This window comes from Mustelus asterias, chromosome 8 (assembly GCF_964213995.1).
Source record: "Mustelus asterias chromosome 8, sMusAst1.hap1.1, whole genome shotgun sequence".
Lineage (NCBI taxonomy): Eukaryota > Metazoa > Chordata > Chondrichthyes > Carcharhiniformes > Triakidae > Mustelus > Mustelus asterias.
In genome coordinates this window covers 121,769,770-121,792,827 of record NC_135808.1, presented here as the reverse complement: position 1 = coordinate 121,792,827, position 23,058 = coordinate 121,769,770, and the positions used below count along the sequence as shown (strand labels likewise).

Here is a 23,058-nt window from a genome sequence, read left to right as displayed (position 1 = left end):
CTATTCTTTTCCATTTGTCTCTTCCATTATGCCTCTTGCTTGCTTTTTACACTCCTGAAATTTTAAGAGGTTCTAAAGCTTTGCTTTTCCTTTGTACCTAAATTATGTATGAAATAGAATAGAAAAGGTAGTTTTCCATTTAAACCTCATTTTCTCAAACCTCAATTTATCTTGGAGGAAAGTTGTTTTAAACTCCTGTGGATGTTTCCTTTCATGCAAAGCCACCAAGTTTTCATTTTTAGGATCCCTCCTCTTTTACATGCTGCCTCTTGATGCCATCTTATTGAATGACTGACAGACTGAGCAGGTTCAAGGAGCCCCATGAACAACTGCTCCTACTTCTAGCTTTTACTTCCAAGTTGATATCAGACTACCAAGAGAAAATAGAGCATCGGTCCATGCTGGTCAATGTTAGAAAGCACTAACAGCCGTTATGTGAATTGCATTAGATAGTGATCATAGAATCCATACAGTGCAGAAGAGACCATTCAGCCCATCAAGTCTGCACCGACTCGCTGACAGATTGTCTCCCTGCCCAATCCCTGTAACCCCACACATTTACCACGGCTAATCCACCTAACCTGCGCAATTTTTTCTCAGAGGTGGTGAGTGTCTGGGACAAGCTGCCAGAGGTGGTGGTAGAGGCGGGTACAATTTTGTCTTTTAAAATGCATTTAGACAGTTGCATGGGTAAGATCGGTATAGAGAGATATGGGCCAAATGCGGGCAATTGGGACTAGTTTAGGGGTTTAAAAAAAAAACGGGCAGCATGGACAAGTTGGGCCGAAGGGCCTTTTTCCATGCTGAATACCTCTATGACTCTATCTTTGGACGGTGGGAGGAAACCGGAGCACTTTACTTATTAGAGGACAGTGGCAAAACTATGACTCTGAAAAAGGCTAATCACAGCTGAAAGCTCAGTCTGGCCTCACCAGGTTTGCTGTGTGGGTTGTACTGTTTGCTGTGAGGTTCGCTGCGTGGATTGCGGTGACTGGGCTTGTGAGACCAAGTTCAAATTGTGATATGGCATCTTCATTAATGCAAAAATGGAACCACCTCCTGTGACGCAATGTTCATGTCTTCTCTTGAGCAGATGATGATCCCACGCCAGAGCCAGCATCTGTGCTGGGTGCTGATCTGTTAGCTCTGTATAGAAAACGATGTTGTCCCGACATAACCCTTCATGTTGAGAACAGAATTTTCCATGCACACAGGTACAATCATTTCATGGCTGTTGGTAAGAATATTCTGACGTGAACTGAAGAACTAACCTAGAAATGTTGCCTTCATTTATTGCCAATACACTGATCGAGGTAGTCAAATGTGTGAGTGTATCTACAGCTTTGATGTGAATAAAATTTATGGGTTTTTTTTTAAATCACATTGTCGTAAGGAATTTTATTTAACTGCTTTTCTAAAAAAGTAAATTATTGTGCTTTAAGGATTTTCCTGATTTTTAAAAATCGCATGAAAAGTTATCATTCATTCTTGCTCTCAGCATCTCAATTTTGCAAACTAGCTACTTCTTTGCACTTTGGCAATTCTTCTGTTTTCTGATTATTTTAGTTTCTGTAGCAAAGACTTTTAAAGTTAAAAGTTTATTTATTAGTCGCAAGTAGATTTACATTTACTGTGAAAATCCCATAGTCGCCACACTCCGGCGCCTGTTCGGGTACACAGAGAGAATTCAGCACGGCCAATGCGCCTAACCAGCACGTCTTTCGGACTGTGGGAGGAAACTGGAGCACCCGGAGGAAGCTCATGCCAGCACTGCGAGAATGTGCAAACTCCGCACAGACAGTTACCCAAGCCGGGAATTGAACCCGAGTCCCTGGCACCGTGAGGCAGCGGTGCGAACCACTGTGCTACCGTGCCGCCCCTGTAAATACAGGCTGTTTGTTCAATCACTTGATTTTAATACTTCCATAAGATAACTAGTGCCAAACTAAGTAATTGAATTATGTATTTGGTGCATAAGGAGGCCATTTGGCCCATGTGGTCTGCACCGACTCTCCAACAGAGGACCTTACCCAGGCTCTATCCCCATAACCCCACATATTTACCCTGCTAATCCCCTAACCTGCACATCTTTGGACTGTGGGAGGATATTGGAGCACCCGGAGGAAACCCTTGCAGGCTCAGGGAGAATGTGCAATCTCCACACACACTGACCCAAGTTGGGAATCGAACCGGGTCCTTGGCGCTGTGAGGCAGCAGTGCTAACCGCTGTGCCACCCACCAATGAGTTCATTATGTGGCTTTAGTTGTGAGAATTAAATTAGATTGATGCACTATTTTTAGGTAAAAAGAATCTGCTTGAATTAAAGATTTATTAAGAACTTTTTAAAAATAACAAAATAATGTTAGAGTTTGCATTGTTAAGCCTGCCGTGTGTTCTCTTACCAGGGCCATCCTGTGTGCTCGTTCCAGCTACTTTGCAGCAATGCTAAGTGGAAACTGGGTCGAAAGCTTTCGGAAGTCGATCACTCTTGCTGGGTAGGTATGATGGCATGGTAGGTGCGTGGAAAGGCTATAATCCTTCCTGAAGGACATTCGCATACAATATCTCTACTTGGATCATACAAATTTGACAAAGATCTAATTAAATATTTCCATAAGGAAAATATTTGGCTTTTACTTGCCAGAAAATGGAAAGTGAGCAGTGCACTCATGTTCAAGTGTTCCGGCAGCAGCAACTGATATCTATGACAATTTAAGGGAATTAATAAATGTTTAAAAAATTATTTTTATTTTTTTTTGATGTGGAACAAATTGAGTACAGCAGTTTCCAGGACTGATCCAAGATAAAAATAATGAAAGGCTTTTTTTCATTCGTTCGTGGGGCACGGGCATTGCTGGCTGGCCAACATTTATCGCCCATCCCTAGTTGCCTGAGGGCAGTTGAGTCAACCCCACATTGCTGTGGCTCTGGTGTCACATGTAGGCCAGACCAGGTAAGGACTGCGGGTTTCCTTCCCCAAAGGACATTAATGAACCAGATGGGTTTTTCCGACAATCAACAATGATTTCATGGTCACCATTAGACTTTTAATTACAAATTAATTTTTTTTATATTGAATTCAAATTCCATCATCTGTCGTGGTGGGATTTGAACACAGGTCCCAGAACATTAGCTGAGTTTCTGGATTAATAGTTGAACGACAATACTACTAGGCCATCGCCTTGCCAATGTTTAGCACAAGTAGAGGGTAATGTAGAATACTTAGAGTGAAGAGGTTAAGGTAATTCATGTCAGCAGTACCTGATGGCCTACATCTTGGGGTTCTAAAAGAGTTAGCTGCAGAGTTGGTGGATACGCTGGCTATGATTTTCCAAAATTCTTCAGCTTCTGGAATGGTCCTAGCAGATTAAACGTATTCATAGAATCCCTACGGTGCAGAAGATGACCATTCAGCCCATCGAGTCTGCACCGATTCTCTGATAGAGTATCTTACCTAGGCCCTCTCCCCTGCCCTATCCCTGTAACCCCACACATTTACCATGGCTAATTCATGTAACCTACATATTATGGGACCCAAAGGGGCAATTTCACTTGACCAATCCACCTAACCTGCACACCTTTGGACCGTGGGAGGAAACCAGAGCACCCAGAGGAAACCCATGCAGACACGGGGAGAATGTACAAACTCCACACAGGCAGTCACCCAAGGGTGGAATTGTACGCAGATCCCTGGCGCAATGAGGCAGCAGTGCTAACCACTGTGCACTGTGCCACCCTTGGTAATAGATAATAGTAATAGTGTTGGCAGAGGCTGGGAATCTCTCGCACTAAGGGACAATTTAGCATGGCCAATCAACCAAACCTGTACATCTTTGGAGTGTGGGAGGAAACCCACGCTGACATGGGGAGAATGTGCAGACTCCACACACAGTCACCCAAGGCTGGAATTGAGCCTGGGTCTCTGCTGCTGTGAGGTTGCAGTGCTAGCCACTGTGCCACCTTGCCGCCCCTGTTGGCAAATGTAACCCAGCTATTCAAGAAAGGAAGGAAGGAGAGAGAAAACGCAGAACTGCAGGTCAGTTAGCCCAACATCAGTCATCCGGAAAATGCTGCAATCGATTATTATGGAAGTGTTATGTAAGTCAACATGGTTTTCCCAAAGAGAAATCATGTTTGACAGATTTTAATTTTTGTTTTTTTGAATATGTAGCAAGTAGGATAGATAAAGGGAAAGCAGTAGATGCAGTATACCTAGATTTCCGAAAGGCATTTGACAAGGTGCCATGCAGAAGGTTAACAGGCAATAAAAGGGCTCGTGGAATTGGGCTAGTATATCATGGGTGGAGGATTGGTTAACAGACTGGAAGAGAAGAATAGACATAAATGGGATATTTTCTTGGCAGACTGTGACTAGTGCAGTGTTGTAAGGATCAGTGGTGGAGTCTCAGACAAAGAGACAGCAATGTATCTTAATTTGCTGATATAAAGCTTATTTAATTTATTTTTTAGTGTCACAAATAGGCTTACCTTAATACTGCAATAAAGTTACTGTGAAAATCCCCTAGTCACCACACTGCGGGGCCTGATGGGTACACTGAGGGAGGAGAATTTAGCACGGCCGATGCACCTAATCATAGAATCCATAGAATACTTACAATACAGAACGAGGCCATTTGGCCCATTGAGTCTGTACTGACCACAATTCCATTGAGGTCCTATTCCTGTAACCCTCATTTACCCTGCTAACCCCCCTGATGCTAGGGTCAATTTAGCATGGCCAATCAACCTAACCAGCGCATCTTTTGGACTGTGGGAGGAAACCGGAGCACCCAGAAGAAACCTCGCAGACACTGGGAGAACGTGCAGATTCCGCACTGTCAGTGACCCCAGCCAGGAATCGAAGCAGGTCCCTGGCGCTGTGAGGCAGCATTGCTAACCATTGTGCCACCATGCTGCCCTGGGTGGGAATATACCCTGTGAGGAAGGCTCAGGCTGCAGAGAGATTTAGATGAAGTGAATGTGCAACAAGGTGGCAGATAGACTATAATGTGGGGAAGTGAGAAGTTCTTCACTTTGATGATAATAGAAAAGCAGAATATTTTTAGAAGGTGTGAAACTTCTCTCACAGAACATCAATATTTACTTGGGTTTGCCCATACAAGGAGCACAGAATGTTGGCGTGTAAATATATCAAGCAATTAGGAAAAACATAATGGCCTTTATTGCAAGGAGTTTGAAATACAGGAATAAAGAAGGATTGCTACAATTATTACAGGATTTTGGTGGGACCACATCCGGGTGCAGTACTAGTTTCCATGATTAAGGAAAGAAAAAAAAATATTCACCAAAGTTTAGAAGAATAAGAGTTGATCTCCGGGAAATATACAAGCTTCTGAAGGGGTTTGATCGGGTAGACATTGTTCGTTTCAGCTGGATGGGGAATCTAGAACATAGGGGGACAGTTTCAGGATGAGGGGACAATCATTTAGGATTGGGATGAGAAATGTCTCCACTTAGTGAACCTTGACTTTCTCTGCACTGGAAGATTGTGGATGTTGCCGTTTTGAATATATTATAACCCCCATTGAGACCAAGAACTTTTTAAAAAGAAGTTAACTTCCCAGTGACCGCCAGAAAGAACTGGTGGACAGGATTTCATTTTTAAAGACCTTTACTGTAACAAACAAACTAAAATAAATATAGATTAAACATTAATAGCAGGCAACTAATACATCAAACCTCTTTTTTTTTTAAATAAAAAAAGGTCCTTCCACATGAACTAACTAATGCAACTGGATGGTGGAGATGATGGTGTAGTGGGAATGTCATTGGACTAATAATCCAAAGGCCCAGACTAATGGGGCATGGATTCAAATCCCACCACTGTAGTGGGTGGAATTTAAATTCAATTAACACAATTGGCAATTAAAAGCTAGTCTCAGTAATAGTGACCATGAAACTGTCATAATTTGTCATGAAAATCCATCTGGTTCGCTGATGTTCTTTAGGGAAGGAAACCTGCGTCTGTAACTGGTCTGACCTGCATGTGACTCCAGGTCCATAGTACTGCAGCTGACTCTTACTTACACTCCCTTCTTGAAATGGTCTAATGTCCTCTTGAAATAGTCCAGTAAGCTACTCCGTTCAAGGGCAATTAGGGATGGGCACCTGAATGCTGGCAATGCCAGCGACACCCGCATCATTTATTCACAGAGGAATACATTTAAAATAAAATTGTCTTACAAAACCCACACTTCTAGCAGATATGTAGCATTAAAAGGAACAGCTTAATAGTCACTCCTTTTCTCCCAGCAAGACACACCTCGGTGACTTCCCTTGTATCTGTTGTTCTGCCCTGCTGTCTGTTTGTTGAGACCTATAAAAGGGTGCACCTACTTTGCATTTGTAACAAGTGGCCCACACCCAATACAAATCTGTCCTTTTTATGTTGGATAGTTGTAGGCCGACTATGTATTCCCAGTATTCTTAAAATTTATTTATTGGTGTCACAAGTAGGCTTACGTTAACACTGCAATGAAGTTACTGTGAAAATTTCCTGGTCGCCACACTCCGGCACCTGTTCATGTACACTGAGGGAGAATTTAGCATGGTCGATGCACCTAACCAGCACGTTTTTCAGACTGTGGGAGGAAACCGGAGCACCCGGAGGAAACCCACACAGGCACGGGGAGAACGTGCAAACTCCACACAGACAGTGACCCAAGCCCGGAATCAAACCCGGGTCTCTGGCGCTGTGAGACAGCAGTGCTAACGTGCCGCCCAGCTTGTTTTTCCATCTTGTTGGGTTGGGTTCATTATTTTTATTTCCAGCTATTATTTTGTTTCTTCAGTCTGCATGAATATCCAGCATTTTAAATCTGTCGCTGTGTCATTAATATGATCTGTAGTTTTGAAGAAACTGGATACGGAGGCAGCAGGAAATTCGTAATGCATGCTCTCGAAGATGTCCTCAAATATAAAGCACTTAAAGTATCCGTTTGCATTGAGTGCTCCTTGTCTGTGAATGATTTTATCCTCGTCTGTCGCATTTTCTGGCTGGTGTTTTTGGATTTAGTGGAAGATATTCCAGAAGCACAGAGCGAGCAGTATACATAGTTTTAGATGGTTAATTGTAACACATCTTGGCAGTTCAATAATCTAAACCCGTTTAAAGGCCTGGCATTCATTAGTGACGATACAACTTGGAGTATATAATCTTGAAGTGATTTTTAAGGAAGTATATTCATCAGGGCATCATTAGCAATGTATCTGTATTTCTGAGGAAAAATACATCACAGAAGCAGCTTAGATTTATTTCAAAGGGATTCAGGAACGTGCTGGAATTCTTGAGCTGTTCACCAGTGCAGACTAAATTTCAGCGCCAAGGTGCTGGCTTCAGGCAAAAACTGATGAGCCGTGACTGGAAATTGCGTATTAAATGCACGTGCCAATTTAGTCACTGATGATTGGTGCAGTAACTGACTATGCTAATTATGTTTCATATGCTCATTAACTGATCGTAAGCGATAAATAAAGGAATATATTACAAAGAACAAAGAAAATTACAGCACAGGAACAGGCCCTTCGGCCCTCCAAGCCTGCACTGACCATGCTGCCCGACTTAACTAAAACCCCCTACCCTTCCAGGGACCATATCCCTCTATTCTCATCTTATTCATGTACTTGTCAAGACGCCCCTTAAAAGTCACTACCGTATCCGCTTCCACTACTTCCCCTGGCAACGAGTTCCAGGCACCCACCACACTCTGTGTAAAAAATCTGCCTCGTACATCTCCTTTAAACCTTGCCCCTCGCACCTTAAACCTATGCCCCCTAGTAATTGACTCTTCCACCCTGGGGAAAAGCTTCTGACTATCCACTCTGTCCATGCCTCTCATAATCCTGTAGACTTCTATCAGGTCTCCCCTCAACCTCTGTCGCTCCAGTGAGAACAAACCAAGTTTCTCCAATCTATCCTCATAGCTAATGCCCTCTTGGTAAATCTTTTCTGTACCCTCCCCAGAGCCTCCACATCCTTCTGGTAGTGTGGTGACCAGAATTGAACACTATATTCCAAGTGCGGCCTAACTAAGGTTCTATAAAGCTGCAACATGACTTGCCAATTTTTAAACTCAATGCCCCGATCGAAGAAGGCAAGCATGCCGTATGCCTTCTTGACTACCTTCTCCACCTGCATTGCCATTCTTTTATATTATAGAATATTTTGATTTCCCCCAAAATATCGCTTTGTGGGCATGCAATATAGAATCATGGAACCATCAAATGGTGGTAGCACAGTAGGAAGCCATTCAGCCCATCACATTTGTGCTAGCTCTCTGCAAGGGCAATTCACCCAGCCTTTTCCCTGTCTCCCTGCAATTTTTTTCTTCTCGTATGCTCCAATTCTCTTTTGAAAGCCAAGATTGAATCTGCCTCCATCACAATAGATTCCGAATCCTAACCACTGCTTGTTGTGTACAAAGATTCTTCCTCACATTGCTGTATTTTTGCCAATCACCTTGCATGCGTCAGCAAGGTTCAGTGGCAATGTATTACCCAATAAATTGAGATCCTCATCTTGACTGTTCTCAGGGTAGCTATCTCCCAGTCAACACATGATAACCTAAGTAAGACCTTAAGCCATTCTTGGATCAATTGGGGGATGCGGGGGAGCATTAGGCAGGTTGAGAGCGCAGGTTGTCTGCCTGGGAACTTTTTAGAAGTGTTTGATTTTTTAAAAATTCTTTGTTCGTAAATTGTCTTCACTGTTCGTGTTTTCAATATAACCAATATAAAGACATGTTATGTTTTAATTACAGTGTGAGCCATATAGAAGTGGAAATCATGATGAACTTTTTATATGGAGCCATTTTAGACTTGCCCAAAGAAGCACTCCCACGGTAAATATTTTTGTTTTGGATTTAAATACGTTCAGTGGAAAAGGTGTCTGTCTGTCTCTGATTTAAAACTGTCATCTATAATTTAGGAAATGTAAAATGTTTGAGGACTTTACTCTGAAGCTTTCTGAACTTGCTAATCTCAGTACAAGGGTCTCAGTCTATCTCTTGGGAATAAAAGAATCAGTTGTGAAGGGAGGCTGGTAACTGGACGAGAGGAAGGGGAGGCAATGGCCCAGTAGCATTATCGCTAGACTATTAATCCAGGGTCTGATGGCAGATGGTTTAATCTGAATTCAATTTTTTTAAAATCTGGGATTAAGGCGACTGATGATCATGAAACCATTGTCGATTGTCGGAATAACCCATCTGGTCCACTAATGTCCTTTAGGGAAGGAAATCTTACCTGGTCTGGCCAACATGTGACTCCAGAGCCTCATCAATGTGGTTGACTCTCAATTTTGATTTATTATTGTCGTATGTGTTAGTCTACAGTGAAAAGTATTGTTTCTTGCGCACTATACAGACAAAGCATACTGTTCATAGAGGAGGAAACGAAAGAGTGCAGAATGTAGTGTTACAGTCATAGCTAGGGTGTAGAGAAAGAACAACTTAATGCAAGGTACGTCCATCCAAAAGTCTGGTGGCAGCAGGGAAGAAACTGTTCTTGAGCCGGTTGGTTCGTGACCTCAGACTTTTGTATCTTTTTCCTGACAGAAGAAGGTGGAAGAGAGTGTGCCCTAGGCCAAGGAGGGATGTGCAATAAATACTGGCCAGCCGACAATGCCCATGTCCCACAGATGAATAAAAAGGAAGGAACTTAATGCCCCTTTGTGGTGAACCATTGTTGGTTACCACTGGGGGTTGTTCTTATGTTACTGTTGGGTTAGGGTGTTGCCACTGTGGGGGTTGTATAATGTTGTTGGGTTAGGGTGTTTACCTGTGGTAAATGTTATGGCACATCCCGGTCGGGCCCCGCCTCCGGGGGAGAGGTATAAGACCCTCTGCTCCGGCGGGACCCCTCCAGTCTGAACTGGTGTACTCGTGTTAGTTAGTTCCATTGTTTGCTAATAAAAGCCTTCAATAGCTGAAGCCTTGTTCCACGTGCTTGATTGTCGTGCATCAATTTTATTAGCAAACAGAAAACTCTCGACAGTAAAGGGAGTATGGAACAAATATTAAAACCAGAACGTCTGGCGCTGGACCCACGTGCGGTCGGTGCCGCTAACACCTTCGACCACTGGTGGAAGTGTTTCGAAGACTACCTGGCAGCCTCTGCAGCAGTTACGACAGACAACGACAAACTCCAGGTCCTCCACGCAAGGGTAAGCGACACGATTTATCTTGCAATTCGTGCGGCCACCACTTACCCGAGGGCCATCGAGCTCTTGAAGAAACGATACACGAGACCACCCAACGAGATACACGCTCGTTACCTCCTCGCTACACGACGTCGGCAGTCGGGCGAAACCATGGAGGACTACGCCAATGAGCTCCTGCAGCTTGCCAGGGGTTGCGATTGTAAAGATGTATCAGCCGAACAATATATGTACGACCTCGCCCGAGACGCGTTCGTAGCAGGGGTAGGGTCCTCGTACATCCGGCTTAAGTTACTGGAGAAAGGGAACCTCAACTTGACCCAAGCGATGGAGATGGCTGAGATGCTGGAAGCAGCGTCGAAAAGCTTGGCTCTGTACCCCGAAGACCACGTGGAGACAACGTGGCAAGAGCAAGCTCAAATCCCTCCTCGCCACATGGGCTCACGCTCCCATATCGATCCGACGACGGCGCCAGCTCCAGGCGGCCAGCGATGCTATTTTTGCGGCAGGGCCAAGCATCCACGGCAACAGTGTCCTGCAAAAACGGCAATCTGCAGCCAATGTGGTAAAAAAGACCACTATGGTAAAGTTTGCAGGTCGAAGCCCAAAAACGGCAGTGCAGCTTGTGATCCTCCAGAGCGGAGACAATCTCCTTCGGCGTCGCAGTACCCACGAGGTCCGACCACGTGCGAATCCAGGACGGCGCCATCGTGGCTGACGGAGGAGGAGGAAGACCACCAGGAGTCGCTACGTTTGGCGCCCTCGCCCACGTGCGATTCATGGGGGCGGCCATCATGGTCAACGACGACTAGGAGCGACCAGCAGGGGTCCTCAGCATCAACATCGGCTGCATGCAGTGACGCCCAGGGGCCAACGGTGGCGTCGATCTCCCTGGACCAGACAAAGCACCACAGGCTTGATAATTCCATGATGAACATCAAGGTAAATGGTCGTACTGTGTATTGTCTGTTTGACAGTGGGAGCACCGAGAGTTTCATACACCCTGACACTGCAAAAAGGTGTGGACTCCGGGTTCTACCTGCCAAGCAGACAATTTCCATGGCATCACGGTCCCGGTCTGTACCGATCCAAGGACGGTGTATGGTAACCCTAGAGGTACAGGGCACAATTTACGAGCAATACAGGCTCCTTGTGTTACCGCACCTTTGTGCGCCAATTCTCCTCGGACTAAATTTTATGGTCCACATGAAGAGTGTGATCCTACAGTACGGTGGGCCACTCCCTTCACTGGCAGTAGGGAATCAGCCGCAGCCTCCAAATTGCCCAAAGCGCCCCGCATGCAATCTTTCCACACTAAAAATCACCACACCTTCTTTATTTAAGAATCTGGTACCAGGCTGCAAGCCCATCGCTACTAAGAGTAGGCGTTACAGCGCTGAAGACCGGATCTTTATCAGATCTGAGGTTCAGCGGCTCCTCAAGGAAGGGATCATACAGGCCAGTGCTAGTCCGTGGAGAGCGCAGGTCGTGGTAGTTAAAAGCGGGAACAAACCTCGGATGGTCATCGACTACAGTCAGACCATTAACCGTTATACGCAGCTGGATGCGTATCCTCTCCCGCGCATTTCTGATATGGTCAATCAGATTGCGCAGTACCGAGTGTTCTCTACCATAGACCTTAAGTCCGCCTACCATCAACTCCCCATCCGCCCAGAGGACCGACAATATACGGCTTTTGAGGTGGATGGTCGTCTATACCATTTTCTCAGGGTTCCATTTGGTGTCACCAATGGGGTCTCGGTCTTCCAGCGTGCTATGGACCGAATGGTGGACCAGAACAGGTTGCGGGCTACCTTCCCGTACCTGGATAACGTCACCATCTGCGGCCATGACCAGCAGGACCATGACACGAATCTCCAACACTTTCTGCGCACTGCATCTCGCCTGAATCTGACCTATAACAGGGAGAAGTGCATATTCCGTACGCGCAGGTTAGCTATCCTTGGATACGTGGTGGAAAACGGGGTCATTGGCCCTGATCCAGACCGTATGCGCCCCCTTACTGAACTTCCCTTGCCCGCTAGCACAAAAGCACTGAGGAGATGCCTCGGTTTCTTTTCATATTATGCGCAGTGGGTCCCCAACTACGCGGACAAAGCCCATCCGCTTATCAAGTCCACGACCTTCCCACTCACGCCGGAGGCCCAATTGGCCTTCAAGGTTTTGAAAAGTGACATTGCGAAAGCCACGATGCACGCGGTGGATGAATCCATCCCTTTCCAGGTGGAGAGTGATGCATCTGATTTCGCCCTAGCCGCCACACTAAACCAGGCAGGCAGGCCTGTCACGTTCTTTTTCCGCACCCTTCAAGGCCCCGAAATTCGGCACTCAGCGGTGGAGAAGGAGGCCCAGGCCATTGTGGAGGCAGTCAGACACTGGCGCCATTACCTGGCGGGGAAGCGGTTCACTCTGATCACGGATCAACGATCCGTGGCGTTTATGTTCAGTAACACGCAGAGGGGCAAGATCAAGAACGATAAGATCTTGCGGTGGAGAATTGAGCTCTCCACCTATAATTACGATATTATGTATCGTCCAGGGAAGCTCAATGAGCCCTCGGATGCCCTCTCGCGCGGAACATGCGCCATCATGCAGGAGGACCGCTTGAAGGCCCTCCACAATGACCTGTGTCATCCTGGAGTCACCCGACTCTACCACTTCGTAAAAGCCCGCAACCTGCCCTACTCGGTGGAGGATGTCAGGTCAGTGACGAGAAGCTGTCGGATTTGCGCGGAATGCAAACCGCACTTTTATCGACCGGACCGGGCACAATTGGTCAAGGCCACTCGCCCCTTCGAGAGGCTGAGTGTGGATTTTAAGGGCCCCCTTCCCTCAACGGACCGGAATGTCTATTTTCTCAATATAATAGATGAGTACTCCCGGTTCCCGTTTGTTGTCCCCTGTGCGGACACGTGGACTGCCACCGTGATTAAGGCATTCAGTGAGCTTTTTACCCTGTTCGGGTACCCCTGCTACATACATAGCGACAGGGGCTCGTCGTTCATGAGCAACGACTTGAGGCAATTCCTGCTCTCATACGGGATTGCCTCTAGTAGAACCACGAGCTACAACCCTAGGGGTAACGGACAGGTGGAAAGGGAGAATGCTACAGTCTGGAAGGCTGTCCTACTGGCGCTGAAATCCAGGGGCCTTCCAGTCTCCCGTTGGCAGGAGGTCCTTCCAAATGCGCTTCATTCTATCCGCTCCCTCCTGTGTACGGCAACCAATGCTACTCCCCACGAGAGGATGTTCTCATTCCCTCGGAAGTCGTCCTCGGGGGTCTCATTACCAGCCTGGTTGACGTACCCAGGACCCGTCCTTCTGCGGCGACATGTGAGGGCCCGCAGGTCCGACCCCTTGGTCGAACCAGTCCAACTCCTCCACGTCAACCCTCAGTATGCCTATGTGGCATATCCTGACGGGCAAGACGACACAGTCTCCATTCGAGACCTGGCGCCCGCAGGGGACGTAGCAACTCCTGTCGCTCCCATACCCCCTGTCACGAATCCCCTACTACTTATCTCTTCCCCAGACGTGGCGCGGTCAGCACCGGGACCAGTGCATAACAGTTATACTCCCATGTACAGCTTGCCTGAGACTCGGAGATCGGCGCCACCACAGAAGGTTCCAGGATCCCCTGCACCATCGCCTCACCAGGGTCAACCGGCCCGGGAGTCCTCGAGGGGACAGCCGGACGCTGTTTTGGAGAGAACGCCACCGCAAGCACCTGCTCCGGTGTCGCAACCGGTGTTGAGGAGATCACAGCGACGGTGCGGTCCTCCAGACCGTCTGGACTTGTGAATTTTGTACATATATGACCTGTTTTGCGCCCCGCCGGCCTTTGTTTTTAAAGGAGGGGTGAATGTGGTGAACCATTGTTGGTTACCACTGGGGGTTGTTCTTATGTTACTGTTGGGTTAGGGTGTTGCCACTGTGGGGGTTGTATAATGTTGTTGGGTTAGGGTGTTTACCTGTGGTAAATGTTGTTATGGCACATCCCGGTCGGGCCCCGCCTCCGGGGGAGAGGTATAAGACCCTCTGCTCCGGCAGGACCCCTCCAGTCTGAACTGGTGTACTCGTGTTAGTTAGTTCCATTGTTTGCTAATAAAAGCCTTCAATAGCTGAAGCCTTGTTCCACGTGCTTGATTGTCGTGCATCACCCTTAAAAGTAGGGAATCAACATGTGGTGGCGAGAGGAACTCCTAATGGAATTATCAAATAATGGTGGAGGGAGGAGTGGCTGGAAAGACATGTTCCCATCTTTTACTTTGTTTGCTCAACAGACCAGTTTTGAATTTGTTGTCATGGAGATACCACCAGGCCATTGACCTACTGTTGTTACTGGCACTCACTCGCCTTAATGTCAGATGAACAACTCGTTGACTCCAGAAAGATCCAAGATTCAGATTCTCTGATCTGGAAGCACACGTTCCGAGTAAATTGGCAAAAATGAAGCCTCTTGCAGACGGTCAGGAATTGGGCATGTTTGCTAGCTAAGATATTTAAACCAAAAATTGATTAGTTACTGATGTGGTACGAAAATAATTGAATTGTACAATTGGTGTTGAGGTTAGGTGAGCCAACAGAAAGCAGAGATCAGGGTGGAAAATGGGTCTTTTTTTTGGTTGGCGGGCTGTAACTAGTGGAGTGCCATGGAAATCGGGTCAGAAAAGATTCACTCGACCCATTACTGGGATGACAGGCTTATCCTATGAAGAAAGGTTGAACAGGTTGGGCCTATACCCATTGGAGTTTATAAGAATGAAAGTCAATTTTATTGAAACATACAAGATCCTGAGGAGATTTGACAGGGTGGATGCCAGGAAGATGTTTCCTCTTATGAGGCGGGATGAGGACCAGGTGCAAGAATGAGAGATCTCCCACTTGGGACAGAGATGAGGAGAAATTTATTCTCTCGGAGATTGTTAGTCTGTGGAATTCTCTTCCGCAGAAAGCACTGGTGGCTTAATGACTTTGCAAATTGTACATCTGTCAAGTAACTCCTCAGTGTCCAATCAGAAATCCCATGCTCCTGATCATTGTGCTGGTGATATTAATTCCTTTTCTGTTGTCAGGAGACGACCAATCTGCTTTTCTCTCCCCAGGCATGGCACATGCAGATCGCTTTGTGGTAATTTTGAAATCTTGGAATCAACAAACATTTGATATTCAGTAATTTACAGAAGCAATTGGGCTCAGCACCGGTCACTGGAAACTGCCAAACTTGTTCATGGATTTCACGTTAAATTTCTAACGGGAGCATTAGTGTTTTATTATGAACTGCTATTGGCTAGTTTGTCTTTCGTATGAAGTGCCATTTGTCACGATCCCAAGAAATGTACAGCAGACACTTGCAGCAACATATGTCTCTGATCACATTACAGTCAGTCTCCGTTTTTAAGTTGCCTCATTTAACGATGCGAATATAATATACTCTGCATCGGAACCTCTGCTTTAGCATTATTTCACTCTGGGATCAGCACAGCACCGAGCGAGCTAGCTGGCTCCGTCTTTAAGCAGCCCCTCCCACTGATAAGTTCATAAGATATAGGAGGAGAATTAGGCCATTCGGCCCATCGAGTCTGCTCCGCCATTCGATCATGGCTGATTTGCTCCTCATCCCCATTTTCCTGCCTTCTCCCCATAACCCTTCAACCCATTACCAATTAAAAATCTGTCTAACTCCCCCACACTCTCCCGTTCCCTGACTCAAAACGAGGGTTCGGGAGCAAGTGGAGGGTAAATGGAAAGGGGCTGGCGTATTTTTAAAGTAAACTTATTTTATCTTGCGAGTTATTTCATTTTAAAAATGTATGAATTTGGGAATGTGTGGTATTTTAACTTGCAGGTTAAGAATGTTTCTAATGGGAGAGGTTCTATAGAACCAAACTGCAGCTTCTAAGTTGGCTGTGAGGGAAAATCTGGTTCGTTTAAGGTTGATCCACTTAAATTTTCAGTATTCAGGAACGCAGCTACAATGCAAAATGAGGAATTGCTAGAATGTAGGATGACTAGAAACTAATTGAAGCAGAAGGGGAGAAAGTACTTCAACCTACAGCCTTGCAATACAGCCAGAAAGATTTTTGCTAGCTCTGCCTTTTACCTCTGAGCTGAAATTTATTTTTAATGATTTTTTAAAAAAATTCAAAGTTGCTGAAACATGCTGTGGCTGTTACTTCAGTTGTCTATAATTACTCAACTTTGAAGAAAACCCGAGCTATGTGCATCCAGCAAACACAACAGTCTGGCATTTCTGCTCTTCACTGGATTTTGGTGCAATTTGCTTGAAATCAGCAAAAGAGCTCTCACAGAACCTGAAGTGCAAATTGAGTTTGTGACCCTTTTATGTTAGATTTTTTTTTTAAAAAAAAAACATTAGTTTTAATGACTTTAGCTGCTCCGAGCCTATAGCTCAACTCATTGAGCCCTTCGCTTGGCAGGGGTACGCACCTTCGCGGCCTTTGGGCTGTGATCAAGGCTGGAATTTTACCACCTCGGTTCGCAGAACGGAATTCTCCATTGGCCTCGGGCGAGATTTTATGAGCCTTGCCCGATCGAGGTCAAGGCACAAGTGTCAGATCAAGCCCAAGATCAGGTGCGCAATGCCTTGTCAGCTTGGATCTTGTATGTCTCTCTTGTGGGGACCATGAATTGGATTCAATTTGAATTGGGTTTTTTTTTGGAGCAAGCAAGGAGATGGATTCTGTCCGGTCCGCTCTGCCCATTCGCTTTGTAACTTGAAGAATAGAAGCAGACGCTGCCTGCATAACTAGCCAGACCTAATCGGCAGTTTCTGGTTACTCTTCTTTGAGGAAGCTTTCAAAATCAAGCTGGTTTCCTTGGACACTGATAGGAATGTTTAGCATATATGCATTTTAATTATTGAGAAGCTGATTCTGTCCCCAATATAACTGGAAAATTGGTTCTGTTGTGCAATTTGTTTTCAAGTCATTGTCGGTCATTTAAAATCAAAATATTTGCAGGTGGTGGACTCCGATTAAAGGGCTTATTTTTGTGAGGCACAAACATTTTCAGCTGCATTAATCAAACGGTGCACCTGGTTCCCACCCTTAATTACATCCAGATAATTTTACATCAACAATCTTTTTAACGTGTCCTAAAACACTGCCCGTCTGCACTGGTCCAGTGCAGGTTTTGCTTTCGGCAATAAATGTGTTTGAGCAGAAACTTGAGGGAAAATAAGGACTGCTGGAAAGTAGCGCAATTTCAGATGTGATGCGCACCCAAAGTGGAAACTCTACCCCAAACCATTTCAAAACATGCAATATATTGACAGCTATTTTATTTGGCAACAAGGTTGCCCTTTGGAAATGATGATTAATGAATAGACATTGTTAGGGGTCCATCGGTCAGACGCACGCTGCTCACACTGATGATTCTAGACACCTCTAAGTGAGGTAAGAGCATATTTAATGATGAAGAGTCCCAAATACACAACGTGAAAGGAAGGTGACAAATTGAATGAGTCTTCGTGCTAACTCGGCACTTTTTTCTCTCTCAGATCAGTGCTCACCTTAGCAGATATGTACAACTTGGATGGGTTGAAGAAAGTTGTCCTACATGTTCTGAAGAAAGATTATTGCAAGTTTTTTCACAAGGTAACATTTTGCTTTTGTTTTAATAATGATGTAATGATACTTTTCACTATGTTAATATGTATGTTGGGTTATGTGACAATAAATCAAATTAAAATGCAGAGCAAGCCAAGAGTGCAGTTTCTGCGAGAAGTATGATCACAATTCTCGTTTTCAGATGTTTGGTGTTAGTTTTCTTATTTCATTGTCTTTTGGGCTTTCCATATTCATGCTGTTGCTTTGGACAGAGGGCAATCTTGCCTTGTGGGATTTTTTTTTAAATGTAAGATTTTATTTTGGTGGCCTAGTTCATAACATATAGGAGCAGAATTAGGCCATTCAGCCCATCGAGTCTGTCCTGCCATTCGATCATGGCTGATATGCTCCTCATCCCCTATTTCTGTGGAACTGTTTAATTTGGATACGAACAGTTAGTTCTCCATTTTAAAAATACGCGAACAATGTAATTTCTGAGATTTTGTTTCGTTGATTCTCGGCAATTGCTTTGTTGAGGCAATAGACACCATTGTGTTTTTAAAGTGAACATTGTGTACCTGTGAATTTAGTTGTGGGTAAGTTTAAGCTTATTAGTGTCACAAGTAGGCTTACATTAACACTGCACTGAAGTTATTGTGAAAATTCCCTAGTCAATGCACCTAACCACGTCTTTCGGACTGTGGGAGGAAACTGGAGCACCCGGTGGAAATCCATGCAGACACGGGGAGAACGTGCACTGTACTATCTAAATTAACTTGTGTTGCATTCACTAAGTTCTCAGTTTGTAACCCCTTCCCCCATTCATTGTAAACAATCCTTCTTTTACGTGTACGCACCTTCATAAGAATCTGCAGCTGTTACATTTCCCTGGTCTAGACTGAAGATTGTCTTGAGGCCAACTACCATGCTTTATGTTCTCCAATGGCCAGCCAGGAGAGAGTGCGTCGAAGAACAAGAAATAGACTAAATACTCTGCCTGGTTTCACTTCAGGCTGGTCTGCTCAGCAGTTACATTCCTCAGCGTCCCAGTGGGCTACTCCAAAGATTCTTTTCAATTTGTTTTTCTGACTTTTGTTTTCCCCTGCTGATGCTATTTTAGCGTTTTGGACTCCCACCAATCCTTGAAATTATGCAGTGTGCCCCCTGTCACCTCAAAATTAACTGTTGCTGCCTCTGCTATTGTTGCAAGAAGACGCTGAAAGTTTTCAGCCTCCTTGGACCTTGAGTGAAATCCCCGGAAGTTAAATTACCCCCGCCGTTACGTGACTGGTGGTGAAATTTGAATTCAATTTGAACAAAATATCTGGAATTAAAAATCTAATTTTTATTTATGATTTTTATTAATGACTTAGAGGAGGGGGCTGAAGGGTGGATCAGTAAATTTGCTGATGACACCAAGATTGGTGGAGTAGTGGATGAGGTGGAGGGCTGTTGTAGGCTGCAAAGAGACATAGATAGGATGCAAAGCTGGGCTGAAAAATGGCAAATGGAGTTTAACCCTGATAAATGTGAGGTGATTCATTTTGGTAGGACTAATTTAAATGTGGATTACAGGGTCAAAGGTAGGGTTCTGAAGACTGTGGAGGAACAGAGAGATCTTGGGGTCCATATCCACAGATCTCTAAAGGTTGCCACTCAAGTGGATAGAGCTGTGAAGAAGGCCTATAGTGTGTTAGCTTTTATTAACAGGGGCTTGGAGTTTAAGAGCCGTGGGGTTATGCTGCAACTGTACAGGACCTTGGTGAGACCACATTTGGAATATTGTGTGCAGTTCTGGTCACCTCGCTATAAGAAGGATGTGGAAGCGCTGGAAAGAGTGCAGAGGAGATTTACCAGGATGCTGCCTGGTTTGGAGGATAGGTCGTATGAGGAAAGGTTGAGGGAGCTAGGGCTGTTCTCTCTGGAGCGGAGGAGGCTGAGGGGAGACTTAATAGAGGTTTATAAAATGATGAAGGGGATAGATAGAGTGAGCGTTCAAAGACTGTTTCCTCGGGTGGATGGAGCTATTGCAAGGGGGCATAACTATAGGGTTCGTGGAGGGAGATATAGGAAGGATATCAGAGGTAGGTTCTTTACGCAGAGAGTGGTTGGGGTGTGGAATGGACTGCCTGCAGTGATGGTGGAGTCAGACACTTTAGGAACATTTAAGCGGTTATTGGATAGGCACATGGAGTGCACCAGGATGATAGGGAGTGGGATAGCTTGATCTTGGTTTCAGATAAAGCTCGGCACAACATCGTGGGCCGAAGGGCCTGTTCTGTGCTGTACTGTTCTATGTTCTAATGATGACCATTAAAGCATTATCAATTGTTGTGGGAAAAAAATTACTGATTATCTGGTCATTATCACAGTAAGAAGTCTCGCAGCACCAGGTTAAAGTCCAACAGGTTTATTCGGAATCACGAACTATTGGAGCGCTGCTCCTTCATGAGGTGAGTGATGAAGGAGCAGCGCTCCGAAAGCTCATGATTCCAAATGAACCCGTTGGACTTTAACCTGGCGTTGTGAGACTTATTACTGTGCCCACCTCAGTCCAATGCCGGCATCTCCACATCATCATCACTTTATTTAGTGGTAAATTGGTGAGCATGACTGCCTTCCAAGCCATTAACGCAGCTTTGATTCCCAGCCATCGTAATCTTTAAACATCTCACATTCGAAACCCTAAGCTTGGAGCTGAATTTGATGTGTTTTGGTGAGATTTTGCCACCTGGCATGTGTTGGTCTACCTAGCTCCTACATCTCACTACTTTTACAGGGAGATGTGTATTGGTAATCTCGCTGGACTAGTAATCCAATGGATTGGGGGACATGGATTCAATCTCATCACTGTAGCTAGTGAAATGCAAGGGAGTTGAAAGCTAGTCTCTGGTCGTGGCCATGACAACTATCATTGTTGTAAAAACCAGGAAGCATCTAGGAGCGTAGAATAAGGAATAGGCCATTCAGTTAGATCATGGCGTACTTAATCACAACCTTGGCATGCATCTTTTGTTGATGTAGTTGTTATAAATAGTGCTTTGACTATCAGCATATGTAACTTGTTGTGCTTAATACAGAGCTCCGAGCATGATCCAGCAATTGTAAACATCCATTGAATAAGGGAATTCTTTCTAAATCACAGCCCATGACTAGATCTAGCCTAAGTTTGAACTCTGGAGGGTAGATTTTATTGTTATTGAAGCTTTGAAATGAGTTGATTTTTGTGGGGAGTGAGGGAGATGTGAACGCAGCTTTCTGATCACTGAGCCCCTGATTACAGGTTAGTTGCAGTAGGCAAAGGATTAATATTGGTGCTATATTAACTTTAGTTTGAATTGTTACTCTAGCCATCCCCGAAGACTCTGCAAACACAGACATCAGAAAAGTTCATCTGAAATTCTTTCCAAAACACATCATGCACAGTTCAAATTACATCAACGAAAGCTTTTGTCTTCCAGTGGCCAGTGATGCTGCCAGGGATCCCTTCTGGGGCCTTGACTTTTCAATGCATTTATTAATAACTTGGTTGAATGAATAGAGAACTGTCTATCCAAATTAACAGATTCCATTGGAAGGAGGCACAGCCAGTTGTGCAGATGGGACATTACAAAATGACACAGATTATGTGAGTGAATAGGACTGCGAATGGAGTTCACAGGAGCTGTGACTCATTCACTTTAGATCCAAAAAAAGGTGCATTTGAATCTTTTTCTTAATGGACAGAATCTAGGAACAGTAAAGGAACAAAGATTTGTTGGATGTCTGCATGTACACGCGCCACTAAAAGTCAATTGAAATGTCCAATGGTGATCAAAGTGGCAAATGGACTTTATCTTACGGGAGCTAGATTACAAAGTAAGGGGGACAGGGTGGGTTTGGTGGGGAAAACTGTTAGAATTATGCTTCAATTCTACAGAGCTTTGGTCTGACACTGTATGGAATGCTGATTTCAGTTTTGGGCACTGCACCTCAAGAAGGATGTGTTGGGCTTGGAGGGTGGCAGCTCCGGGTTGAGGTTCACCATTGGGGTTGTGTGAAATGGACTGGTGTTCCCTTGAGTACAGGATGCTGAAAGGTGATTTGTTTAAGTTAAGTTTATTTATCAGTGTCACAAGTAGGCTTACATGAAGTCACTGTGAAGATCCCCTAGTCACCACACTCCGACACCTGTTCGGGTACACTGAGGGAGAATTTAGCATGGCCAATGCACCTAACCAGCACGTCTTTCAGACTGTGGGAGGAAACTGGAGCACCCGGAGGAAACCAACGCAGCCGTGGGGAGAATGTGCATACTCCACACAGACAGTGATCCGAGCCGGGTATCGAACCCGGGTCCCTGGCGTTATGAGGCAGCAGTGCTAATCACTGCTGCCCTGATCAAGGTGTTTAAAAGCTAAAAAGATTGACTCGGGTAGATCTCGGTAGACAGGTAGTACCAAAGAAAAGCCAAGCCGCGTGCCTTAATGACTATCGGCTGGTGGCTCTGACGTCTATCATTATGAAATGCTTCGAAAGGTTAGTCATGGCACAAACCAATTCCAGCCTTCCGGAATACCTGGATCCACTACACTTTGTCTATTGCCACAAGAGGTCCACAGCAGACGCCATTTCACTGGCCCTGCACTCAACCCTGGAACACCTGGATAACAAAGACACCTGTGTCAGACTCCTATTTATTGACTACAGCTCAGCCTTCAACACCATTATTCCTACGAAACTCATCTCCAAACTCTGTGGCCTGGGCCTCGGCTCCTCCCTCTGTGACTGGATCCTGAACTTCCCACAGACCACAATCAGTAAGGATAGGCAACAACAATCCACGATCATCCTCAGCCCCACATTGCTGTGTCCTCAGCCCCTTACTATATACTCCTTATACACCTATGACTGTGTGGCCAAATTCCCCACCAACTCGATTTTCGAGTTTGCTGACGACACCACCGTAGTGGGACAGATCTCAAACAATGACCAGACAGTATAGGAAAGAGGTAGAGAATGTGGTGAACTGGTGCAGCAACAATAATCTCTCCCTCAATGTCAACAAAATGAAGGAGATTGTCATTTACTTCAGGAAGTGTAATGGAGGGCATGCCCCTGTCTACATCAACAGGGATGAAGTAGAAATGTTCGAGAGCTTCAAGTTTTTAGGTGTCCACATCACTCACAACCTGTCCTGGTCCCCCCCCCATGCCGACACTATAATTGAGAAAGCCCACCAACACCTCTACCTTTTCAGAATAAGGAAATTTGGCATGTCAACTACGACACTCCAACTTTTACAGACG

The 23,058-nt window shown here is 45.2% G+C and overlaps 1 protein-coding gene across 2 annotated transcripts in view; it reads left to right on the top strand.

Moving 5' to 3' along the window:
- Positions 1–23,058, top strand: part of btbd8 (BTB domain containing 8) — a 112,841-nt gene that overhangs the window by 41,911 nt on the left and 47,872 nt on the right. Inside the window, exons 4-7 of one of the 2 annotated variants that reach the window (XM_078218894.1) lie at positions 1,094–1,214; positions 2,407–2,496; positions 8,782–8,862; positions 17,722–17,818. In XM_078218894.1, coding sequence (XP_078075020.1) covers positions 1,094–1,214; positions 2,407–2,496; positions 8,782–8,862; positions 17,722–17,818 — 389 coding nt within the window. Of the gene's footprint in view, positions 1–1,090; positions 1,215–2,406; positions 2,497–8,781; positions 8,863–17,721; positions 17,819–23,058 lie in introns of both variants that reach the window. The other variant, XM_078218893.1, reaches the window with a different exon arrangement.